The sequence below is a fragment of the Amblyraja radiata genome, chromosome 23 (genome assembly GCF_010909765.2).
Source record: "Amblyraja radiata isolate CabotCenter1 chromosome 23, sAmbRad1.1.pri, whole genome shotgun sequence".
Lineage (NCBI taxonomy): Eukaryota > Metazoa > Chordata > Chondrichthyes > Rajiformes > Rajidae > Amblyraja > Amblyraja radiata.
The window spans coordinates 21,290,494-21,312,447 of NC_045978.1; the positions used below are offsets into that span (position 1 = coordinate 21,290,494).

The window sequence follows — 21,954 nt, forward strand, 5'->3', positions numbered from 1 at the left end:
GCTTCTAAGTGGGTGAATCTGTTCACAAGAGGTACAACACCCGGGGACGTTGGCATTCCATGCTTCCCTCCCGTTCTCACTGTCTCCCACCTTCTCTCTTCCAGTACCTTAGGTGTAACAATCATACTATAGGACTTGTCGAGGAACGACTCAGTTTCTCGGACGAACCGGAGGTCATCCACTTGCTTCTCAAGTTCCCCAACACGGTCCTTCAGGAGCTCTACCTGGATGCACTTCTCGCATTTGTAGCAGCCAGAGGCACCAGCGGTGTCCTTGACCTCCCACATACTGCAAGCATCGCACTGAATCAGCTTGCCTGACATCTCCTTCTTTCGTCTCTACCTCTCAAGCGTGGTATTGCGTGGTCTCCTCTCCTCAGCCTCCTCGCCGAAGACTCTCGAGCCAAAGACTCACACTTTACTCACAGGACACTTCCCTCACAAGGCCGCTCACTCACTGCCGCTCCCTAAGAGCAGTATTGCTTAAATTGACTGATAAATTGCCTGATTTACCAATTTCTCAGTTTTCAACTGTTTTCCCGGCACTGACTCACTTCTCTCCTCCCAAAGAAGTAGCTGGAACTAACACTTGTGAATTAAGTAGTCGGGTTTTAGTCTTATTACAATTCCTAAGACTCTTGTTAGTTTATCACCATTAGACAATAGATCATCCACAATCAGTACCCCGTTCCTGCCTTCTCCCCATATCCCCAGACTCTGCTTTCTTTAAGAGCTCTATCTAACTCTCTTGAAAACATCCAGAGAATTGGCCTCTGCTGCCTTCTAAGACGGAGAAATCCTCAGAGTGTGAAAAAGTTTTTCCTCATCTCCGTTCTAAATGGCTTACCCCTTATTCTTAAACTATGGCCCCTGGTTTTAGACTCCCCCAACATCGGGAACATGTTTCCTGCCTCTAGCGAGTCCATAATCTTATGTTTCGATAAGATTCCCTATCATCCTTCTAAATTCCAGAGCATACAAGCCCAGCCGCTCCATTCTATCAACATATGACAGTCCTGCCATCCCGGGAATTGACCTTGTGAACCTACGCTGCACTCCCTCAATGGCAAGAATGTCCTTCCTCAAATTTGGAGACCAAAACTGCCCACAATATTCCAGGTGTGGTCTCACTAGGGCCCTGTACAACTGCAGAAGGACCTCTTTGCTCCTATACTCAATTCCTCTTGTTATGAAGGCCAACATGCCATTTGCTTTCTTCACTGCCTGCTGTATCTGCATGCGTACTTTCAGTGACTGATGAACAAGGACACCCAGATCTCGTTGTAATACGCTTTTCTCAACTTGACACCATTGGAGGGTTGGAGGGTCGGGACAACACCCTAGCTAATGGGAGGACTGTTAGTAGTCTGTTAATAAAAGTGAAAAAGCCGTTTCTGAAATTCGTGGGTACTTCTGCCCAACGGAAGTGGGGAAAGGGTGACTGGGGTGAGAAAGGACATTGATTATGTTGACTACTTTCCCATGGCAGATGGAGTCTACGGTGGTGAGACTGGCCCATGTGATTGCGCTGAGTCGCATGTTTCTGTGGAATAAAAACAAGACTTTCTAATCTTTGTCCATGTTTACAATCTAAAACTTGCCTAAAAGAATTGAGATTTGGACACCTACCAGGAATGGTGATTATGTGCAGAACTTTATTTTGGCAGAATGAATAAAGGCAGTATAATCTGCCTGACTGGAATATGCATTAATCCTCCAACAGATCTCTCTTGTCAAAAACGAAATCTGGGTCATTATCTTATTGCCGAACATAGGAGCTTGCTATTTGGAATTAGCTGCTGCATTACAGTAATGACTACATCTCAAAATGCATTGAATTTGTTGTAAAGCTCTTTGGGCACCCTGCGGTTATAACAGAAATTGTAATCCTTTCTACAACACTTGGCTGGCTTTTATATCAAAAACATATCTTATTCTCAGGACTTTTTTGAAAAAGAAATGAAACAATTATTCACCTAATGTAACTGGATGTTGGGCCAGAGGTGAATCTTTTGGGAGGTATTATTAATAAAAAGACACCTATAATCATTCAGCCAGAACTGTTCAGAGTCTCGAGCTTCTGTCTCTCCAATATACCATCAGCTTCTCTTGTTTAAACATGACACTTGTAATTGAACTACAGTGCCCGCCATAATGTTGTTAAAGTGCACGTTGTCAGATTTTAATAAAGGCAATTTTTATCCATTTTGGTTTCACCATGTAGAAATTACAGCTGTGTTTATACATAGCCACCCCCCCCCCCCCATGTCAGGGCACCATAATGTTTGGGACACATGGCTTCAGGGGGGTTTGTAATTGCTCAGGTGTGTTTAATTGCCTCCTTAATGCAGGTATAAGAGAGCTCTCAGCACCTAGCCTTTCCTCCACTTTCTATCGCCTTTGGAAACTTTTATTGCTGTTTATCAACATGAGGACCAAAGTTGTGCCAATGAAAGTCAAAGAAGCCATTATGAGACTGAGAAACGCGAATAAAACTATTAGAGACATCAGCCAGACCTTAGGCTTACCAAAATCAACTGTTTGGAACACCATTAAGAAGAAAGTGAGCACTGCTAAGCTTACTAATCGCAGAGCGACTGGCAGGCCAAGGAAGACCTCCACAGCTGATGACAGAATAATTCTCTCTATAATAAAGGAAAACCCCCAAACACCTGTCCAACAGATCAGAAACACTCTTCAGGAGTCATGTATGGATTTGTCAATGACCATTGTCCGCTGAAGACTTCATGAACAGAAATACAGAGGCTACACTGCAAGCCACTGGTTAGCCGCGAAAACAGGATGGCCAGGTTATAGTTTGCCAAGAAGTACTTAAAAGAGCAACCACAGTTCTGGAAGAAAGGTTTTGTGGAAAGATGAGACAAAGATTAACTTATATCAGAGTGATGGCAAGAGCAAAGTATGGAGGAAAGAAGGAACTGCCCAAGATCCAAAGTATACCACATCATCTGTGAAACACAGTGGTGGGGGTGTTATGGCCTGGGCATGTATGGCTGCTGAAGGAACTGGCTCACTTATCCTTGATGATACAACTGCTGATGATAGTAGCATAATTAATTCTGAAGTGTATAGACACATCCTATCTGCTCAATTTCGAACAAATGCCTCAAAACTCATTGGCCGGCAGTTCATTCTACAGCAAGACAATGATCCCAAACATACTGTTAAAGCAACAAAGGAGTTTTTCAAAGCTAAAAGATGGTCAATTCTTGAGTGGCCAAGTCAGTCACCTGATCTGAACCCAATTGAACATGCCTTTTATATTGCTGGAGAAAACTGAAGGGGACTAGCCCCCAAAACAAGCATAAGCTAAAGATGGCTGCAATACAGGCCTGGCAGAGCGTCAGAGAATACACCCAGCAAATAGTGATGTCTATGAATCACAGACTTCAAGCAGTCATTGTGTGCAAAGGATATGCAACAAAATACTAAACATGACTACTTTCATTCACATGACATTGCTGTGTCCCAAACATTATGGTGCCCTGAAATGCAAGGACTATGTATTTACTGCTGTAATTTCTACATGGTGAAACCAAAATGTATAAAAATGGCCTTTATTAAAATCTGACAATCGGTGACAATTATCCACTTTGGTGGCAAAAACAGGAAAGTAGACTATTATCTGAATGGTGGCCGATTAGGAAAGGGGGAGATGCAACGAGACCTGGGTGTCATGGTACACCAGTCATTAAAAGTAGGCATGCAGGTGCAGCAGGCAGTGAAGAAGGCGAATGGTATGTTAGCATTCATAGCAAAAGGATTTGAGTATAGGAGCAGGGAGGTTATACTGCAGTTGTACAGGGTCTTGGTGAGACCACACCTGGAGTATTGCGTACAGTTTGGTCTCCTAATCTGAGGAAAGACATTCTTGCCATAGAGGGAGTACAGAGAAGGTTCACCAGATTCCTGGGATGTCAGGACTTTCATATGAAGAAAGACTGGATAGACTCGGTTTGTACTCGCTAGAATTTAGAAGATTGAGGGGGGATCTTATAGAAACTTACAAAATTCTTAAGGGGTTGGACAGGCTAGATGCAGGAAGATTGTTCCCGATGTTGGGGAAGTCCAGAACAAGGGGTCACAGTTTAAGGATAAGGGGGAAATCTTTTAGGACCGAGATGAGGAAAACATTTTTCACACAGAGAGTGGTGAATCTCTGGAATTCTCTGCCACAGAAGGTAGTTGAGGCCAGTTCGTTGGCTATATTTAAGAGGGAGTTAGATGTGGCTAAAGGGATCAGAGGGTATGGAGAGAAGGCAGGTACAGGATACTGAGTTGGATGATCAGCCATGATCATATTGAATGGCGGTGCAGGCTCGAAGGGCCGAATGGCCTACTCCTGCACCTATTTTCTATGTTTCTAATGTGCTCTTTAACCACATATGAATTTTTCTATTACAAATCTTAAATTGTGGAGTACAGAGGCAAATAAATAAACGATGGGTCTTTGTCCCAAACATTATGGCATGCACTGTATTTAAATGGTGAAGGTTGAAATTTTTATTGGTGGAACTATCTTTTCATATAGTGCAAGTTTCCTCTTATTATTTTCTTGGGAGTATTTATTGATGTTATGGTGAGTGTCAAAGTCTCCAGCTCCAATCCTGCAAATCTACTCTCACCATTATGGAATTGTCCTGATTTACTTCATAATGCTTATTTTGAAAATTCATTTAAAAAAAACTATTGAGTGATTCTAATGTTGCGCACAATTTCCTCTTACCTAAGTTTTAAATGCTTCGCTGCCATGAAGACCTGTTTTTAAATGTGTATGGTATTTATTGTGGGGAGAGCATAATTGTTCCTTGGCAGTTTGTTACTTGGTTTCAATAGAAATGTTGTGAATTATCCTTGCGATAGATCTTGCAGCTTTATTGGTAAGGTGAGAAGAATTTGATACCCTCTTAATAAAATATTGTTATCTTGACAACGTTTGGGTGTGTAAAATTAACTTGTTTTAAGGTATAAATAAATTGACAACTAACGTGGCACTTTTTGTTCTCTTACCTCCAGGCTGCATCGTCAACCTAAACATCTTCTGGCATTTTTATTGGCTGAGTTGGGTACAAGGTAAGATGCAATCTTAAGAAATGTAATTAATTAACCATAGGAAAACTATAAGGAAGCCCTTCACTAATTGAAATGTTTAAAACAAAATGAAGAACCATATTTAAACTCTAGCTCTATGGTTTGCTCTATGTTAGTGCGCTCCTCGGTACACCACCAATTTTATGGCATCCTTGGTTCCAGAGCCTTTCTGGATTACCCGTTTTGCCAGTCCAACGGAGGTCACGACACCCGAGAGGAGTCCAACGGCACGGGAACGGTCGCCTGGGCTGCCGGGGGGGCCTAGATACCGACCCGCAAAGTCAGCCTCGGAAGTCAACAATGGGAATGGATCTGCCGGCTCCGCTAGGACGGCGTTCTGGTCGCAAGGGGCAAATTCGACTCGCCGATCGGTGCGGAAATCCTGATCGGCCGTCTCACCCAGCCTAGGCACCCCATTTTAGGGGGAACTTCTGGGGAGGGCGAGGGGGTTTCAAGTGCGCTCTCATAATTTTGATTGTAGGAGGTGCCGGGCCAGCGGTTACTGGAAAATTGGTGGTGGACCTGTACTAAAAATGTGGCTACCTATAGAGATCTTATCAGCTATAAGGAATGAATGAGGCTATAATGAATGATTCCCACAGTTACAGGCTGATTACCTCAGTTACTGACTATCAGTGTATCCAAGGTTTTTCCCCTCTATACCTTCTCTAATGAAAATAAAACAAGCTGCGCTGCCAGAACAGTTGGGGATTGTATGTGTGGCTGTTGCCCTGCTTAGCATGGGTCACTTGGTGAAGCTGCCCACTTGTAACAATCATAACTCTTAACCACAGTTGCTAACTTTTTGACAAGTTATCCAGTGGAAAAACTACAAACTATGTTCCATTACTTAAACTGCTAACGGCATAATCCATAATCTAGATTTATTTAATGTTTTGAGAGGCAATTTGAAATACTGTGTTGAAGCGTACATTAGGATCGATCTGATTCTAAAGTCTTATCAGCCAATTTTCAATAAGATGACAGACATCTTTCAACTTTGCCACAACCTTTGTAAATTAAATGAGTTGCCAATGGAATCGAGCTTAGTTTAGAGGTACAGTGTGGATAAAGGCCCTTTGGCCCACCGTGTCCGCACTGACCAGCAATCATCCCTTACACTAGTTCTATCCTACAAACTAGAGACAATTTGGAATGTGGGAGGAAACCGGAGCACCTGGAGAAAACCAACCACAGGGAGAACGTACGAATTCCATACAGATGGGATTGAGTCCTGGTCTGTGCACTGTGAGGCAGCAACTCTACTGCTGCGCCACTGTGCAGCTGTTTGAATGGATAAGGTGTTTTGTATCTCATCTTTGTTTAAAGAGGCACAAACACAACACACTGGGCTCAATCTGCAGAGATAACAGAACTGTCAACTTACTTTTTGAAAGAAAACAGGCGGCATCTGCGGCCATTTTAGGATCTCGCATTTAACTTGACGCGTTTTCTTTTTGCCACATTTTACGATAATTATTATGAGGTAGTTTGAGCTGCAATTTAAAAAAAGGAATTTTGATACAAAATGGCTGTTTCCCTTTGTCATTAGTGACTTCTGCAGTTGATTCTTTTGTCTCTGATCCGTGATGTCCATGATTTCAGATTAATAGCTGGGAAAAGCATATTGACCTGGGAGAAAGATAATCAGTCACATTATCAGAAATGATCTGTCACCTTATCAGAAAAAATCAGGAAAAATACAAATATAACTTGCGATATTGTTCCCTTCAACTAACTGGAAAAATTGATGTGACTTCCTTTATGAACACTTGTAATAATTGGTCCTTGTAAAAAGGTTTAAATATTATGAGGTTGTAACTTTGATTAAAAGCAAAGCTTAACTTCAATTTTATAGTCATTCCATTCCTGAAAGCAGAAATCCATTAATTATATAAAGGCAGCTCTGTTAAACTTGGTAATTTATTCATTCACTTGTGGCATTTAGGAAAGGGCAGCATTTATTGCTCATTTTCACTTGCTCTTGCAGTGGTGATGATGGCCTACCTTGTAATGCAGTCCATATTGATGCTGTGGAGTGAAATGTTCCAGGATTTAGATCCAGCATCAATGTAGGAATGTGAAATTATATCCCAAGTTTCAGTCATCAATAAACCAAACGCCGCTAAAAGATCACCGAGGACTGTAATGGACAGCATGTGACCAGAAACTGAGATCAAATCTGGGTGTCTGGAGAACGCAATGTCCCAATCAGTGGAGACACAGGGAACTGCAGATGCTAGTTAATAAAAAGGACCAAACTGCTGGTGTAACTCGACGTGTCAACCTGTTCTCCAGAGATGTTGCCTGGCCCGTTGAGTTACTCTGGCACTTAAATTTGTCTCTGCTGGCAATAATTTCCAAATGCTGGATGTAATTTTTCTTCAGGTGAAATATAAATAAAGTACAAGCCATTCGTGTGGAACATGGGGTAGACTTGCTGTGTGAATGCCCTTCCCAAAGCTGTATCAACTTCCACAGTTCAATTGTTTTCTAATTCAACTGCATGTTTGTGTTTGCAAGTGTAATGTTGATGTTGGAACCAAAACAAGAGTGTATTTGTATTAATTTGATATTTTGTGGAAATCAGACTGGCTGATCACGCCATCTATGTTCTCATCCAAATCCTTAATATATACACCAAACCACAGGGAGGGTGGGGGGAATCCCAGCATTGCTCCCTGCTGCACTCCACGGGTCATAGTCCTCCGGACTGAAAAACAACCCTCTACTATCACTGAAGCAGTCTGAAGAAGGGGCCCGACCCTAAACGTCACCCATCTTTTTTTCTCCGGAGATGTTGCCTGACCCACTGTGTTACTCCAGTACTTTGTGTCTATCTTCGGTGTAAACCATCATCCGCAGTTCGTTTCTACACATTTTGTCTGCTCCTCTGCAAAATCTCCTTAAGGTGTACCTTCTTTGAAGAAGTTCTCGTCGACTCTGAAGAAGGGTCCTGACCCGAAACTTCACCCATCCTTTTTCTCCAGAGATGCTACCTGAGCTGCTGAGTTACTCCAGCACTTTGTGTCTATCCTCTACTACTACTCTCTTCCTCCTTCCACCATGCCAGGGTTGTGTTCTGTTGGATCCCATGTGATCTAACTTCACGGAACAGTCAAGTGTGTTCCTTACTACCATCCAGACTCTGCTGAACCTTCACACTGCCTCGAGCCTGCTGACTATGAGTAAACATCTCAGTCCATTCTAGCACCTTGATACAATCCATTACATTTCATCATGACAGCACCATAAACAAAACAAAAAAGGCATGCAAATCTTGCCAAAAAGCTGGTTTTAAACTTCATAGCGGTGATCAGAAAACAGGTGGAATGCCTCTTTGCCAGCCTGGGGCGCATGAAAGGAATTAATTTGATGGAGCAATAAATTGTCCAGCCATTTTTTGACCATTACCTATGAGAACTTGGTGAATTTTGTAATTCTCTAAAATGTATACAGATGGTAGCAGCTAGACCGAATCCTAAAAGCAGTAGAATTGAGTGACTGATTTTAACAAAAAATAAGATCAGACCCTGTAATATCTGGCCAGGTGCAGGCAGCGATGATTGTAGTTTGCCACAGCTGAAAACTTATTAAATATATAAATTATTTTGGGTGCTGCTGATGTGACATGGTCATAGTTCATCAGTAATTGTCCTGAGAAAGGGCCATGTGTCATTCCCTTGGGTGTCTTTATGAAATAATCATACCCAATAATAACCAAAATAACTTCCATTAATCAAAGATTAAACTAACGGTACTTAATGTTGATGCTTTTGTGAAATTATGACTTAAATGTACACTTCCAGTAGTTAAATGAATACTTTATTGTCACAGTGAAATTCTTTGCTTGCACACCCAAAGTATGCAATAGTTGCCACATAAAGGGTGTTTACAAAGTTACAAAGAATCCTGCGCCAGGACCACCTTTGTTCTCTTCCCCCCCCCCCCCCCCCCCCCCCCCCCCCCCATGCTGTGCCATCCATTATTCTTCCCCCTCCCTCACGGCGGTCCCCCCATGCCGGATCCTCCTTTGTTCCTCCTGGCACAAGATGCAACAGATATGAGCTGTATTTATTTTGTGCAGTGGATTCTAATGAGTTGTCTGAAATTATGGAGGAAGCAGGCACAGCTGAAAATTGCTGGGGAGAATTATGCAAGACAATAAGCAAATATTTCAAATAGATGGCCCCAGGGCAACAAGGGTTAAGCAGCAGGAAAGAACTGCAGATTCTGGTTAAAATCGAAGGTAGACACAAAATGCTGGAGTAACTCAGCGGGACAGGCAGCATCTCTGGAGAGAAGGAATGGATGGCGTTTCTGCTCAACCCGACTTCAGGGTTAAGCAGTGACTGCATTTGCTTCAGTTTAAAATAAAATAGTCATCCATTTTCTTTGTGGATCTTGTTTCACTCCAAGTGCTGATGTTTTCTCTGTGTGATTAAGGCACTTGATTTTGTGAAGAGGGATTAAGCGGGCTGGTTATAGCTTCCTTTGCCTGGCTGGAGGGACAGTTGCTTTTAGCTAAGTTCAAAATTTCACAAGAAGCGTTTAGTTGCAAGTCAAGAGAAAGGGAACGGGACTTTTGGCGTTTGTTTTTGACATTAAATTATATGATTCCAGGCCTTTAAAGATTAGCACTCTGGAAAACCCCAAAACTATTGAAGGGCTATGAGCAAAAATATTAGATAGTCCAGTTTATAACCCAATGCTGCACATTGGCACCTATTCTAAAGTCTGATAAATGCAGGCTCTATTGAAAGTATTGGGATTGGCTTGTTGTCATGTGTACTGAGATAGAGAAAAGCTTTGTTTGCGTGCTCTCTAGTCAAATCACGAGTACAATCAAGCCATACACAACAGGTAGTGCAAAGAGGAAAAATACCAGAGTGCAGAATCTCGTGTTGTAACAATGCAGACTTTGTTGTAGATTGTAGATCCACAGCGTGGAAACAGGCCCTTCGGCCCACCAAGCCCATGCCGACCAGCGATCACCCCATACACTAACACTATCCACCACACTAGGGATAATTTATTAAAGCCAATTAACCTACAAACCTGTATGTCTTTGAATGTGGGAGAAAACCAGAGCTCCAGGAGAAAACCCATGCGGTCACAGGAAGAATGAACTAACTCTTATGTTTGTATTAGAGAACAATCACCTGGAAACCTTTGCCAATTCCTTTTGACCAGTTTAGTTTATTGTCACGTATACCGAGGCACAGTGAGAAGCTGTTTGTGGCGTGCTGTCCTGTCAGCGGAAAGACTATACATGATTACATCAAGCTGTCCACAGTGTACAGATACAGGATAAAGGAAATACATTTTATTGCAAGGTAAAGTCCGATTAAAAGTAGTACAAGGGTCTCCAATGAGGTAGATGGTAGCTCAGGTCCGCTCTAGTTGGTAATAGTGTGAGAGAAGGGTTAATAGGGATGGTTGATTTATACTAGAACTCTGAAAAATATAACTTAAAAAGAAATAAGGTGTCAGCAGAAGCCAGACTGCTGGTAGAATAAAGTAACAATATACAGAACAGAGGGAACTTCTAGATAAAGAAGTAACAGATAAAAACTCCAGCAGAAGCCTTTGACGTCAGGAGATGTTCCGAGACGTTCCTGGACGTTCTCGTGGGAATGTGGGCTTTATGTTATGATTGGACGAAGCTAAATGGGGAGACATGAGGTAGTGACCATAGTGAAGAAAGGTATAAAAGATAGGAAGCATCTCCATTTTTGTGTGTCTCTAGAGGATGATAGAGGAGAGACACCCTTTTCTGCGCAGAAATGTACTAAAGGAAAACTTGTTTCTTGACCTTGTCTCTGAAGAGTTTGTGATTGATTTTGTATCTCACAATAGGATGATTCAAAGTAATAAATAACAATAAAACACCCCTACCGTCTGACATTGAAGGTGTTAGTAGCCCAGAAAAAATAGCTGAGATTTGGCGCGAGCACTACCGTAACCTTTTTAATTGTGTTAAAAGTAACCCAGTTAGAATCAATCATGAACATATTGATCTCTCTGCAGATATGATAGTTAGGGCAGCAGATGTCTATGATGCCATTAACATGTTGGATAACAACAAAGCCTGCGGTATGGACTGCATTACTGCAGAACATCTAAAATATGCCAGCTATAAGCTCTGCCCTTTGCTTTCCATGTGCTTTAATGGTTGTCTGGTTCATGGGGTCCTGCCAAATGCTATTATGTCTGTAATGTTAATGCCTGTGCTTAAAGACAAGGCTGGTAAGCTCAACAGTATTGACAATTATCGACCTATTGCATTAGCCAGTATCTTGTCTAAAGTACTGGAGAGAATACTGTTAACAAAGCTAGAAATGTATGTCCTTACTACTGACAATCAGTTTGGCTTCAAAAGAAAACATGGAACTGACCTGTGTATCTATGCTCTTAAAGAGATTGCGTTCAGGTACACAAGCCTGAATTCATCTGTATTCCTATGTTTTATTGATGCGTCCAAGGCATTTGATAGAATTAATCATGAACAATTGTTTGTAAAATTGCTAGATAGAGGTGCCCCTAAATTTTTAGTGAGAATTTTAGTGTTTTGGTATGCCCATCAAACGTTTCAGGTTAAATGGGACAATGTTGTATCTGCTCCATTCTGTGTTAGTAACGGAGTGCGGCAAGGAGGAATTTTGTCTCCTATTTTATTTAATGTTTATATGGATGAATTATCAAATCAGTTAAATAGGTTAAAAACTGGCTGTCTTGTGGGCAACACTATTGTTAATCATCTTATGTATGCAGACGACCTGGTCCTGCTCTGTCCATATAGTGCTGGGCTGCAGCAAATGTTGAAGGTGTGCTCTCAGTATGGCCTTGATTATGACATAAAGTATAACGCTAAGAAAAGCCGCATAATGATAGTTAGAAGCGCTGAGGACAGGAAATCAACTTTTCCGACCTTTTATTTGTCAGACAGTCCTCTTGCTGTGTGTGAGGAAATTAAATACCTAGGTCATGTCATATCCGATGACTGGACGGATGACAAAGACCTCTACTGACAGCGCTGTAAAATTTATTTTCAAGCTAACATGCTTATAAGGAAGTTTTCTATGTGCTCTGACTCTGTGAAGTGTTCCCTGTTCAGAACCTACATCACACCGTTATATACTGCTCAATTGTGGTCTAACTATAAGAAAAAGAGTATGCAGAGGTTCAAGGTAGCATACAATGATGCAATGAGGTTGCTGCTTCGTGTCCCTAGGTGGCATAGTGCCAGTCAATTCTTTGTGTCCACTAGAGTGCCAACCTGTGAGGCACTCTTAAGACAGCTGATGTTTAGTTTTATGTGTCGCCTGGACAAGTCAGAGAACCACATAATTGAAGCCCTAGTCAGCCCTCTGAAAAGCTGCTATAGATTCACTTCTAGGCTAAGATGGCATTGGTGCAATAGCTTGTATATCTTATAGGCTAATATGCAATTTTTAATGTATTTTTGTATCTCCTTATACTGTATGATGTGTTATATGGACCTGTGTCTGAAATAAAGCTTTATTATATTATTCAGTCACCTGATAACATCTGGGAAGAAACTATCCTTGCATCAGGGGGTATGCGTTTTAATACTTCTTGCCTGTTGTGAGAGGGGAGAAAAGGGAATGTCCGGTGTGAGACTTGTCCTTGATAATGCTGGTGGCCTTGCCAATGCAGCGTGAAGTACAGTGGTTATACAGGGGCCACGGAACCTTTTTGAAAGTGGGGGGGAGGGCTGAGTGATCACTGATCACCGGCCTCGGGGTTACCTGGTAAAGGAGCGGAGCGACCAAGCGGGGGGAGGGTGGCACAATTATTATTTGTTGTTGTTGCTGACATCCAAAAATTGGGGGATAATACAGGCCATCCCTCTACTCAAAAAGTGGGGGGATATATCCCCCAACTCCCCCCCCTCCCTTCCTCTCGGGGCCGACTCTCCCTCTCCCTCTCTCTCTCCCTCCCCCTCCCCCTCTCCCCCCACAGGCCCACCCTCCCTCCCTTCTGCTCGGCGATTATTCACAGCGCTTCGTTCACTGCCCCATATGTCGACTGTGAATCATGCTGTGATTGTCCATTGAGGGGGGCAGTTATAGTTGGTTTCCGCCAGGGTTGGTCGGGTTTTGCCCAAAGATCATAGAGCGGAGTTTTGCCGAGCTCGCTGTGCGCTTGTTCTGAGATTCTGGATGTTCTCCTCAAAAGAAGAGAAAAATACGCCTGCGGGCTGGATAATTTTGGGTTATGAAGCATGTCTTGCCAAAAAAGTGGAGGGGCTGCACCCCACCCCCCCCACCCTCCGGTTCCGTGGCCCATGTTATAATCAACGGTTGATGCGTCCCATCAATGTTTCTCTCCACATACTGCCATCCAGGCACCAGAAACCAATGGGCTGCGACTTCACCTCCTTGCTAACTTACTGCAGCTGCTGCTTGAGCCCACGTAACAGGCATTGTGCTGCCAGCTCATCTGGAGACATTAAATGGGATGATTTTGAACTATATTGATTTTGACCTGTGGATTGTTTTTCTTCTAACAGTGGATCCATTGATGGCAACAACCAGCTCGTAATCAAAGGAAGGTTTCAGCAAAAACAAATAGAAAATGTGTTACGGAGATACATCAGTGAGTATAGCGGATAATAATTATTTAAGTGATTGCTAGTATCGGTGTTACCTGCCGTTGATATAGAACATGTGACGGGACAGGGGAAAGTCTGCTCTGTCAAAATCATGGCCATCTTGTACCTCGCTCTTCAGTGTTCTTGGCCAAAATATTGACCATCCCTTTTCTTCCAAAGACGCTCTTTGACCCGCTGAGTTCCTCCAGCAATTTTATTTTGCTTCGGATCACTGTTTCTGCAGTCCCTTCTGCCTCCCTATCTCCCTTGATATCCATGCAAGGCAGTAATCTATTGACCTTATTTCAAACGCAATAACTGACCCTGAAGAATCACTGCTGTCTGAGTGAAGAACTTTCTCCTCCGTCCTAAATTGCATATTTCTTAATCCGAAACTGTAACCTCAGTCCTAGAATGCTGGAGTAACTCAATGGGACAGGTAGCATCTTTGGATAGAAGGAATGGGTGAAGTTTCGGGTCGAGTCCCTTCTTCAGACTGGTCTCGTCCCAAAGCATCACCCATTCCTTCTATCCAGAAATGCTGCCTGTCCCGCTGAGTTGCTCCAGCATTTTGTGTCTACCTTCGGTATAAACCAGCATTGCAGTTCCTTCCTACACACTTCACCAGCCAATTAAACTACAAACCTGTACGTCTTTGGAATGTGAGAGGCAACCCGCGCAGGGTGAACATGCAAACTCCACTCAAATAGCAGCAGTGGTCGGGATCGAACCGGATCTCCGGCGCTATGAGGCAGTGGCGCTACCAGCTCCACTGCCGTGCAGCTCTCTAGTGTGAAAGGGTGGTGCTGGTCCAGTGGGCAGAAAGGCCTGTTTCCATTCTGTATCTTTCAATCAATATGTAAAGGATTAAAATGTAATTGGGTGTGTTTCTGCAAAACCTTTTGGCATGACTGATGTGTTTTTTTTGTTGACTCCTTTTCCCCGATTCACAGAGGAGTACGTTACCTGTCACACCTGTCGGTCGCCAGATACCATCCTGCAGAAGGACACACGTCTGTATTTCTTGCAGTGCGAGACCTGTCACTCACGCTGTTCCGTGGCCAGCATCAAGACCGGCTTCCAGGCCGTCACTGGGAAACGTGCTCAGCTCCGTGCCAAAGCGCATTAGCCTAAACCATGGCCACTGGAGAGAATTGGAACTGAGGATCGATGTGATAGAACTGTTCAACCAAACAAGGGGTGGGTTTTAAGTGCATCAAAAAAATTTAAGAGTTGCCGACAGCTCTGCGGAGGCAAGCGAGAATTGCGAGCAATAGTCTATGGAGATGTCCCAAGCCCCAGAGTTCATTGTGACATTCCCTGTTGCACTGCTCTGTTTATAAGCTGTCCAGTCACCAGTGTCATCGACAGATGTGGTTGCTGTTTACATGAGAGATCACCAGGCTGCTGGGGAGGTCAGCGTCATTTCTTGAAGTCCGGAAATGATCCACTGTCGATTATTTTAAGAGTATATAGTTCCTCATTGTTGAATATACCTCACCCTGGTAGTTATCACAGTATCTGGCTGCTGTACTTTTTTAAACAGAGGAGTGGTGGGTGGGATGGGGTGGGTTTGTGTGAGGAAGGGGTGTTGACCAAATTGTGCTCAATGAGTTTTGGAAATTTATTAAACAAATTCCCTGCAAATTATATAAAACTGTTGACTTTTGTTTTACTACGGCATCTTATTGAAATCAAACCTTTCAAATACCAGGGTGAGGTCTGTGTTGTGGAACCTAATTGATGCTGATTTAACAGCAGTTCTGAAGGTTTATCCATATTCAGCCAATGATCGGGTTGGGGAAGGGTTTTTAACAAAAAGTACTACAGGGCATGTGAGCTGAATTTACCTCATGGCTCTGCACCAACGGGTGAAAACATGCAAGTAAGATGTAATAAAAGTAGTCATTCACACAGCCATGCTCCTTGGCTTCTGGTGCTGTTTGCCCTCCATTTAAAAACTCTTAACAGTGTTGTGTTCATGCCTCTATGCTCTTCAACGCTGTGAGTTTGGCAGCATCTCTGGAGAACATAGTCAAGTGAAGCCAAATTCTCTTCCAGCTGTCTCCCCCTTGCTACAATCAGTCTGAAGAAGGGTTCTGTCGTGAAATGTTGCCTATCCATATCCTCTAGAGATGCTGCCTGGCCCATTGAGTTACTCCATCACTTTGTCTACTTTGTAGACCAGCATCTGCACTTCCTCATGTCTCACCGCTCTTCAATATGTTCCGTCTAGTGAAAAGGAAAAAAGATTGCAGATTGCTAGAAATTTAAAATGAAAACCGTGCTGAAAATACTCAGTGGGTCAGGTAGCATCTGTGGAGGGAAAGACAGTGGTCTAGGCTTCTTTGAGTAGAAACATCAGCGTTTTTACTCTGCAGATTTGATGTATGAGCTGCAAAGTGTTTCCTGCATTTTTAATTTTTTTCACATTTCACTAAGTATAGGTAAACAGGTCTCCGAAACCAATGATAGACACAAAGTTGGAGTTACTCAACAGGACAGGCAGCATCTCTGGAGAAAAGGAATAGGTGACATTTCAGGTCTGATCCCTTCTTGAGACCCTAACGAAGGGTTAAAAACCAGTGTAACATTATAAAACCCTTGCCATACATAACTGCCTGCATCTTCCTTCTCAATGTGGCTGTACCGTTCTGTGAAAATGTGAACACATTTTCTTCCCTTCCCTTTATTAAATCCAGTGGATTTCTAACTGTTGGAAGGAAGGTTTTTAATAATGTTTGGAGAGAATGTTACGTAAATATTGGTGGGATGGCTTAGTAAAAATCTTCATTTAACCAAAATTGGGCTTTGTGCAACATGATCTCAACAATGATTCTGCCTTTGTGGATTATTTTCATGTCCTAATAAATTTGCCCGTACTACATTTTCACCTTACAAAGTTCCCATTTGGAGGATGGAGTTTGCCTTTATTTTGCAGCGGATGATGAATAGAGTTGCGGTTTATGAAGGATCGCGTGTAAATGAAGTGCGCAGAAAACATTTGCCACTTTTGTTAAATACCACAGACTCACCAAACCTGAAATCATTTTTTCAGAAGGTGGTTTATCTGGAGCAGAGCTGGGTAACGACAATTTTTAGATTTGCGGAGTGAAGTGAGGATTGGCTTCAATGCTCTATAATTATTGTCACAATATACTGAAACATTGCAGCTTACCAACAGATTATTAAATGTCAAAATGTTGAAGGAACTCAGCAAGTCAGTCAGCATCTGGCAAGGGAATGGACAGGAGATGTTTTGGATCGGGATACTTCAGTCTGAAAAAGGGCGGTGGCACAGTGGTGCAGCTGATAGAGATGTTGCCTCACAACCCCAGAGACCTGTGTTCGATCCTGACCTGGGGTGCTGCCTGTGTGGAGTTTGCAAGTTCTCCTTGTGACTACATGGGTTGCTCTGAGTTCCTCCCATATCCCAAAGACGTGTGGTTTGTAGGTTCATTGGTCCTGTGTAAATTGCCCTTAATGTGTATAGAGAGTGGATGAGAAAGTGGGATAATATCAACCTCGTGTGAGCGGGTGATCGATGGTTGGCATGGACTTGGTGGGCCGAAGGGCCCGTTTCCGTGCTGTATATCTAAAGAAAGATCCCGGCCCGAAATGTCACCTGTGCATTCCCTCCCCAGATGCTGCAAGCCCCGATGAGTTCTTCCAACACTTTTTTGTGTTCCTTTCGTCTCCAGATGTGGTGGAAAGGAGGACGAGGAGAATGAAAAATCCATTCATATTCCTTGAATGTGAATTGCATTTCCCATGGGCAATATCATTGGCACAATGCCTATTTGATATGTCACCTTCCCAATTAAAGCAATATTTGAATCCAAGCCTGTGAAAAAACCATAAACACAAGTTATTTGAAATGTTTTCTTATGTAGTGTAAATGAACATCTCTGGAAGTTGAGAGATGGAGAAATAAGCTAGTTCTGGGGGAAAATAAAATAGTTCTGGCTATTGCCACCATTTTCTTCATTTGGGCATTCTTCCTCTTAATATCTATGGCAATAAAGATAATGATAACTAGGCAACCTTCATTAAGAATATGCACAAGTTGTATCCACTTATGTTTTCTGTATTTACCTGATGCATGTCTGAGTAGACTGAACTATGTGTTGGTGATGTACAAGGCACCTTACAGTAAACCTTCCTGATCGGCTAACTCCCAAAGTGCCTCTGGAATTGAGAAAGACAAGACCTTGAGAGTTGACATTGTAGCTATGTCACCATCCACTTTAATGTAAACACATAGAAGGGATGCATTTTAAATTCTTTTATATTGAGCTCTTGGAAGTAACGCCAAATGACTTTGGGTGCTGTGCAACTATTTTACTTTGTTAGGACAACAAACTGCAAGTGCAATTGTTATAAAAGAGCCGCCGCCTTATTCCCAAAGGTTATGTAATGCAAGTTAAGAGGAACTTCCTTGGAGAACGGTGCAAGGCATTTGAAAATAAATTGAGTGGACTTCTAATGCAGCTGGTGTGCCATGCTTTTTTTTGAGTTGTGTTATCCAGAAGTGCTGGGGAACATGTATTGAATGAAACGGATAGTACTAGCCTCCTCCTTCGATCTCTGTCCTTTCACCCTATACCTGTGGATGCAACTTGGATTGGGACCCCTCAAACTATTTGGTATATATGTACAAAGTCATGAGAGGAATAGATCGGGTAGATGCACAGTCTCTTGCCCAGAGTAGGGGAATTGAGAACCAGAGGACGTAGGTTTATGGTGAGGGGGGGGGGGGAGGGAAAGATTTGATAGGAACCTGAGGGATAACTTTTTCACACTGTGGGTGGTGTATGGAATGAGCTGCCGGAGGGGTAGTTGAGGCAAGTCCTATCACAACGTTTAAGAAACATTTAGACAGGTATATGGATAGGACAGGCAGAGTTAGAGGGATATGTGCCAAACGCAGGTAGGTGGGACTAGTGTCAATGGGACAATTTGGTCAGCGTGGGCAAATTTAACCAAAGGAACATCTGGAATGTATTGTGCAATGAAAGCTTAGAGACCCATGGATGAATTAATTTGCCTATCAAGTTAGCTTCTATTACTGTCATAGAATACAGAATTGTACAGCACATGAACAGCCGATTAGGCCCATTATATTTGTGCTGATCATGTTGCCAAACTAATCCCATCTGCCTGCACATGGTATTTACCCCACATCATTTTCTGTTCCTGTCTGTCCAAATATCTTTTAAACATTGTCATCATCTGCTTTTGCCACCTCTCCTGATGGTGTGTTCCAGGCACCTATATTGTATATGTATTTTAAAATCTTGCACAGATCCTTAAACTGTACCCCTCTTACCTTGAACCTATACCCTCTAGTGTTTGTTTTCTACGCTGAGGGGGAAAAGGTTCTGACTACCCTGTCCATGCCTGTCATACTTCTATACCCTTGTTTCTGGCATCTCCTCAGTCTCTGATGCGCCAGAGAAAACAAGCCAAGTTTGTCTGACCACTAATTATAGATAATGAACTATAATCAAGGCAGCAACCTGGTGAGTCTGTTCTGCACTCTCTCCAAAACATCCACAATCTTGTTGTAATCTGACCATAACCACACGCAATCCTCCAAATTGGCCAAACTAACGCTTTAAACAACTGTAAAAGACAAAAGTGTTGGAGGAACCTGGCAGGCAGGCAATATCTGTGGGGACACACAGACGATCTTTTGGCTCAGGCCTACTATTTGGGACTTTATCACAGTGGTAGAGTTGTTGCTTTACAGCAGGGCTGTGAGAGATCAAGCCCGAGGGAGAGTAGTGCCCCCCCTCCCAATGGTACAGAGCTTTTGCATTTTTCAGCTTGAAATTGTGCAATCTGATGCATACTGTAGCAAGTCTTTTAACTTACACTTGAATGCAATATTTATGCTTTAAATTGGTTTAGCTATGAACAGGGTTAGGTTAAATTACATTCCAAAGTAGAAGTATTTTTAAGAAGTAACTTTTTCCACACAAATGGTGGTGGGTGTATGGAACAAGCTGCCAGAGGAGGTAGTTGAGGCAGGGACTATCCCAACATTTAAGAAACAGTTAGACTGATACATGGGTAGGACCGGTTTGGAGGGATATGGACCAAAATCGGGTAGTGTAGCTGGGACATGTTGGCGGGTGTGGGCACTTTGCACCGAAGGGCCTGTTTTCACACTATCACTATGGCTACATTATACCTCCACCATGCATGAATGCTTCAGAATCAAGTGGTCGAGTATTATTGCCATATACTCAAGCATAGAAACATAGAAAATAGGTGCAGGAATAGGCCATTCTGCCCTTCGAGCCAGCACTGTCATTCAATATGATCATGGCTGTTCATCTAAAATCAGTACCTGTTTCTTTCCCCCAATTTGGCTAGCCTGTGCTGTCCCCCCCCCCCCCCCCCCCCCCCCCTCCCCTTCCTTCACCCTCTAGCTGTCTCCTCCCGCCCTCGGGCTCCTCCTCCTCCTCCCCTTTTTCCTTCTTTCTTTCCCCACCCCCCATCAGTCTGAAGAAGGGTTTCGGCCCGAAACGTCGCCTATTTCCTTCGCTCCATAGATGCTGCTGCACCCGCTGAGTTTCCCCAGCAATTTTGTGTACCTTCGATATTCCAGCATCTGCAGTTCCCTTTTGAACACTTTGTCTACTCCACTGCGATATCTCTTCAAGGTATGCCTACTTTGAAGAAGTTCTCCTCCTCTCTCCGGAGACAGTTTCACAACCTCCTCTCTAACTGCACACCTTCTGTGATTCCCCCCTGCCCTCCAACTGTACGACCACATCCTTACCCAGACTCGATACCACAGCCACATTTGCTTCCTCGGGTCCTGCCTGCGCCATCATCTCATACCCCACGGCTTCCAGCTCCAGTTCCCTACCTCCCAGTTCGGACCCCAACCGGACCATCGGTACCGACTGGCTATCCACCGGCATACCCAGCAATTCTCCAACCGGGCACTGAGATCCACCCTGGTCGCGATGCGCCGGCACCAACAGGACCTCACATCGACACTCCCTGGACTTCAGGCCTCACTAACCCAGACCTGCAACGGACCCCAGCTGTATTTCATCCACCGGAAGATCCACCTCTTTAATAAAAAATTCCTGGCCTACCTTAATTCCACCAAGGACCTTAAATTATCCCGACTCCAGGCCGCTCCCGACGCCTACACTCCGCGACTCGACCGCCCGCAGACTCCGGGCCCCAACTCTGGCCCGCATCGCCTGCCCGAGTCCCGCGACGCCATCTTGGCCACTAGGAGCGACTTCCATACTCACCGGGACGCCGCCTTCACCGACCTCTACATCGATGCCGCCGCCGACCCTCACCTGCCTACCGATGACGCCCAGCATCGCAGCTTCAACGGTAACTTGGACTCGCTCCCCCTCGCCGATTCCTCCGACATCGCCACCCGACCCCAACTACCCGACAACGCCGCCGGACCGGGGCTATCTCAACATGGCTGCCGCTACGCACCCGATTCATCTCGCCGCCGACCATCCGCCCACCGGGACCACCCACGCATCGCCCGCGGACCCCGACTCAACCACCACTGGACTCCGACCATCGGGTCCGGTGACCCATGCCACTCGACTCCGACCATCGGGTCCGTTGACCCGCGCCGCTGGACTCCGACCATCGGGCCCGTTGACCCGCGCCACTCCACCCCCCTCCAGCAACCCACAGCCATCGCCTTACCTGGAGCCTGGACTCTGCACTGGGCCTGCAGCCTTCACGCTGCTTTCTCCCACTCCCCTGGACTTAATTTCACCGGGTCCTAGCGCCCGTCTGCCCAGCCGTGCTAACCTCAGTGGCTGCTCCACTGACCCTCCCCCATCCCCCCCCAACCATGTCACACCCGCTCTTCCCCACCCACCTTACAGCCCTCTCTCCCCCCCACCCCCTGACCACCCACCACCCCTCCAACACCCACAACCCCCCCCCCCCCACACATCGCCCCGTCCCCAGTCTACCCACCTGCCTTCCTCTGGCCCCAACTCCCACCCCTGCCGGGTGTTCACCATCCCCCCCGACCTCCCCCTCTCCCCCACCCAACGGTCTGTCCTCAGCAGAGGTCTCACCTTTGTCCCCCTCCGTCCCCATCTCAATGAGTTCCGCGCCCACCATGACTTGGAGAGCTTCTACCGTCGTCTCCGCCTCACAGCGCACTTCCATGGGAAGGAGTCCTCGCCCCCTAATGATGACCGCTTTTCCCGTCTCCAA

The 21,954-nt window shown here is 44.4% G+C and overlaps 1 protein-coding gene across 2 annotated transcripts in view; it reads left to right on the plus strand.

Annotated features, from left to right (window-relative positions):
- The window catches only part of eif2s2 (eukaryotic translation initiation factor 2 subunit beta), a 41,117-nt gene extending 22,903 nt beyond the window's left edge, over positions 1 to 18,214 (plus strand). The window contains exons 7-9 of one of the 2 annotated variants that reach the window (XM_033041731.1): positions 5,037 to 5,093; positions 13,648 to 13,733; positions 14,682 to 18,214. In XM_033041731.1, the coding sequence (XP_032897622.1) occupies positions 5,037 to 5,093; positions 13,648 to 13,733; positions 14,682 to 14,857 (319 nt within the window). In that variant the 3' untranslated portion in view covers positions 14,858 to 18,214. The remainder of the gene's footprint in view (positions 1 to 5,036; positions 5,094 to 13,647; positions 13,734 to 14,681) is intronic. The other variant, XM_033041733.1, reaches the window with a different exon arrangement.
- The last annotated feature ends 3,740 nt before the right edge of the window (positions 18,215 to 21,954 follow it).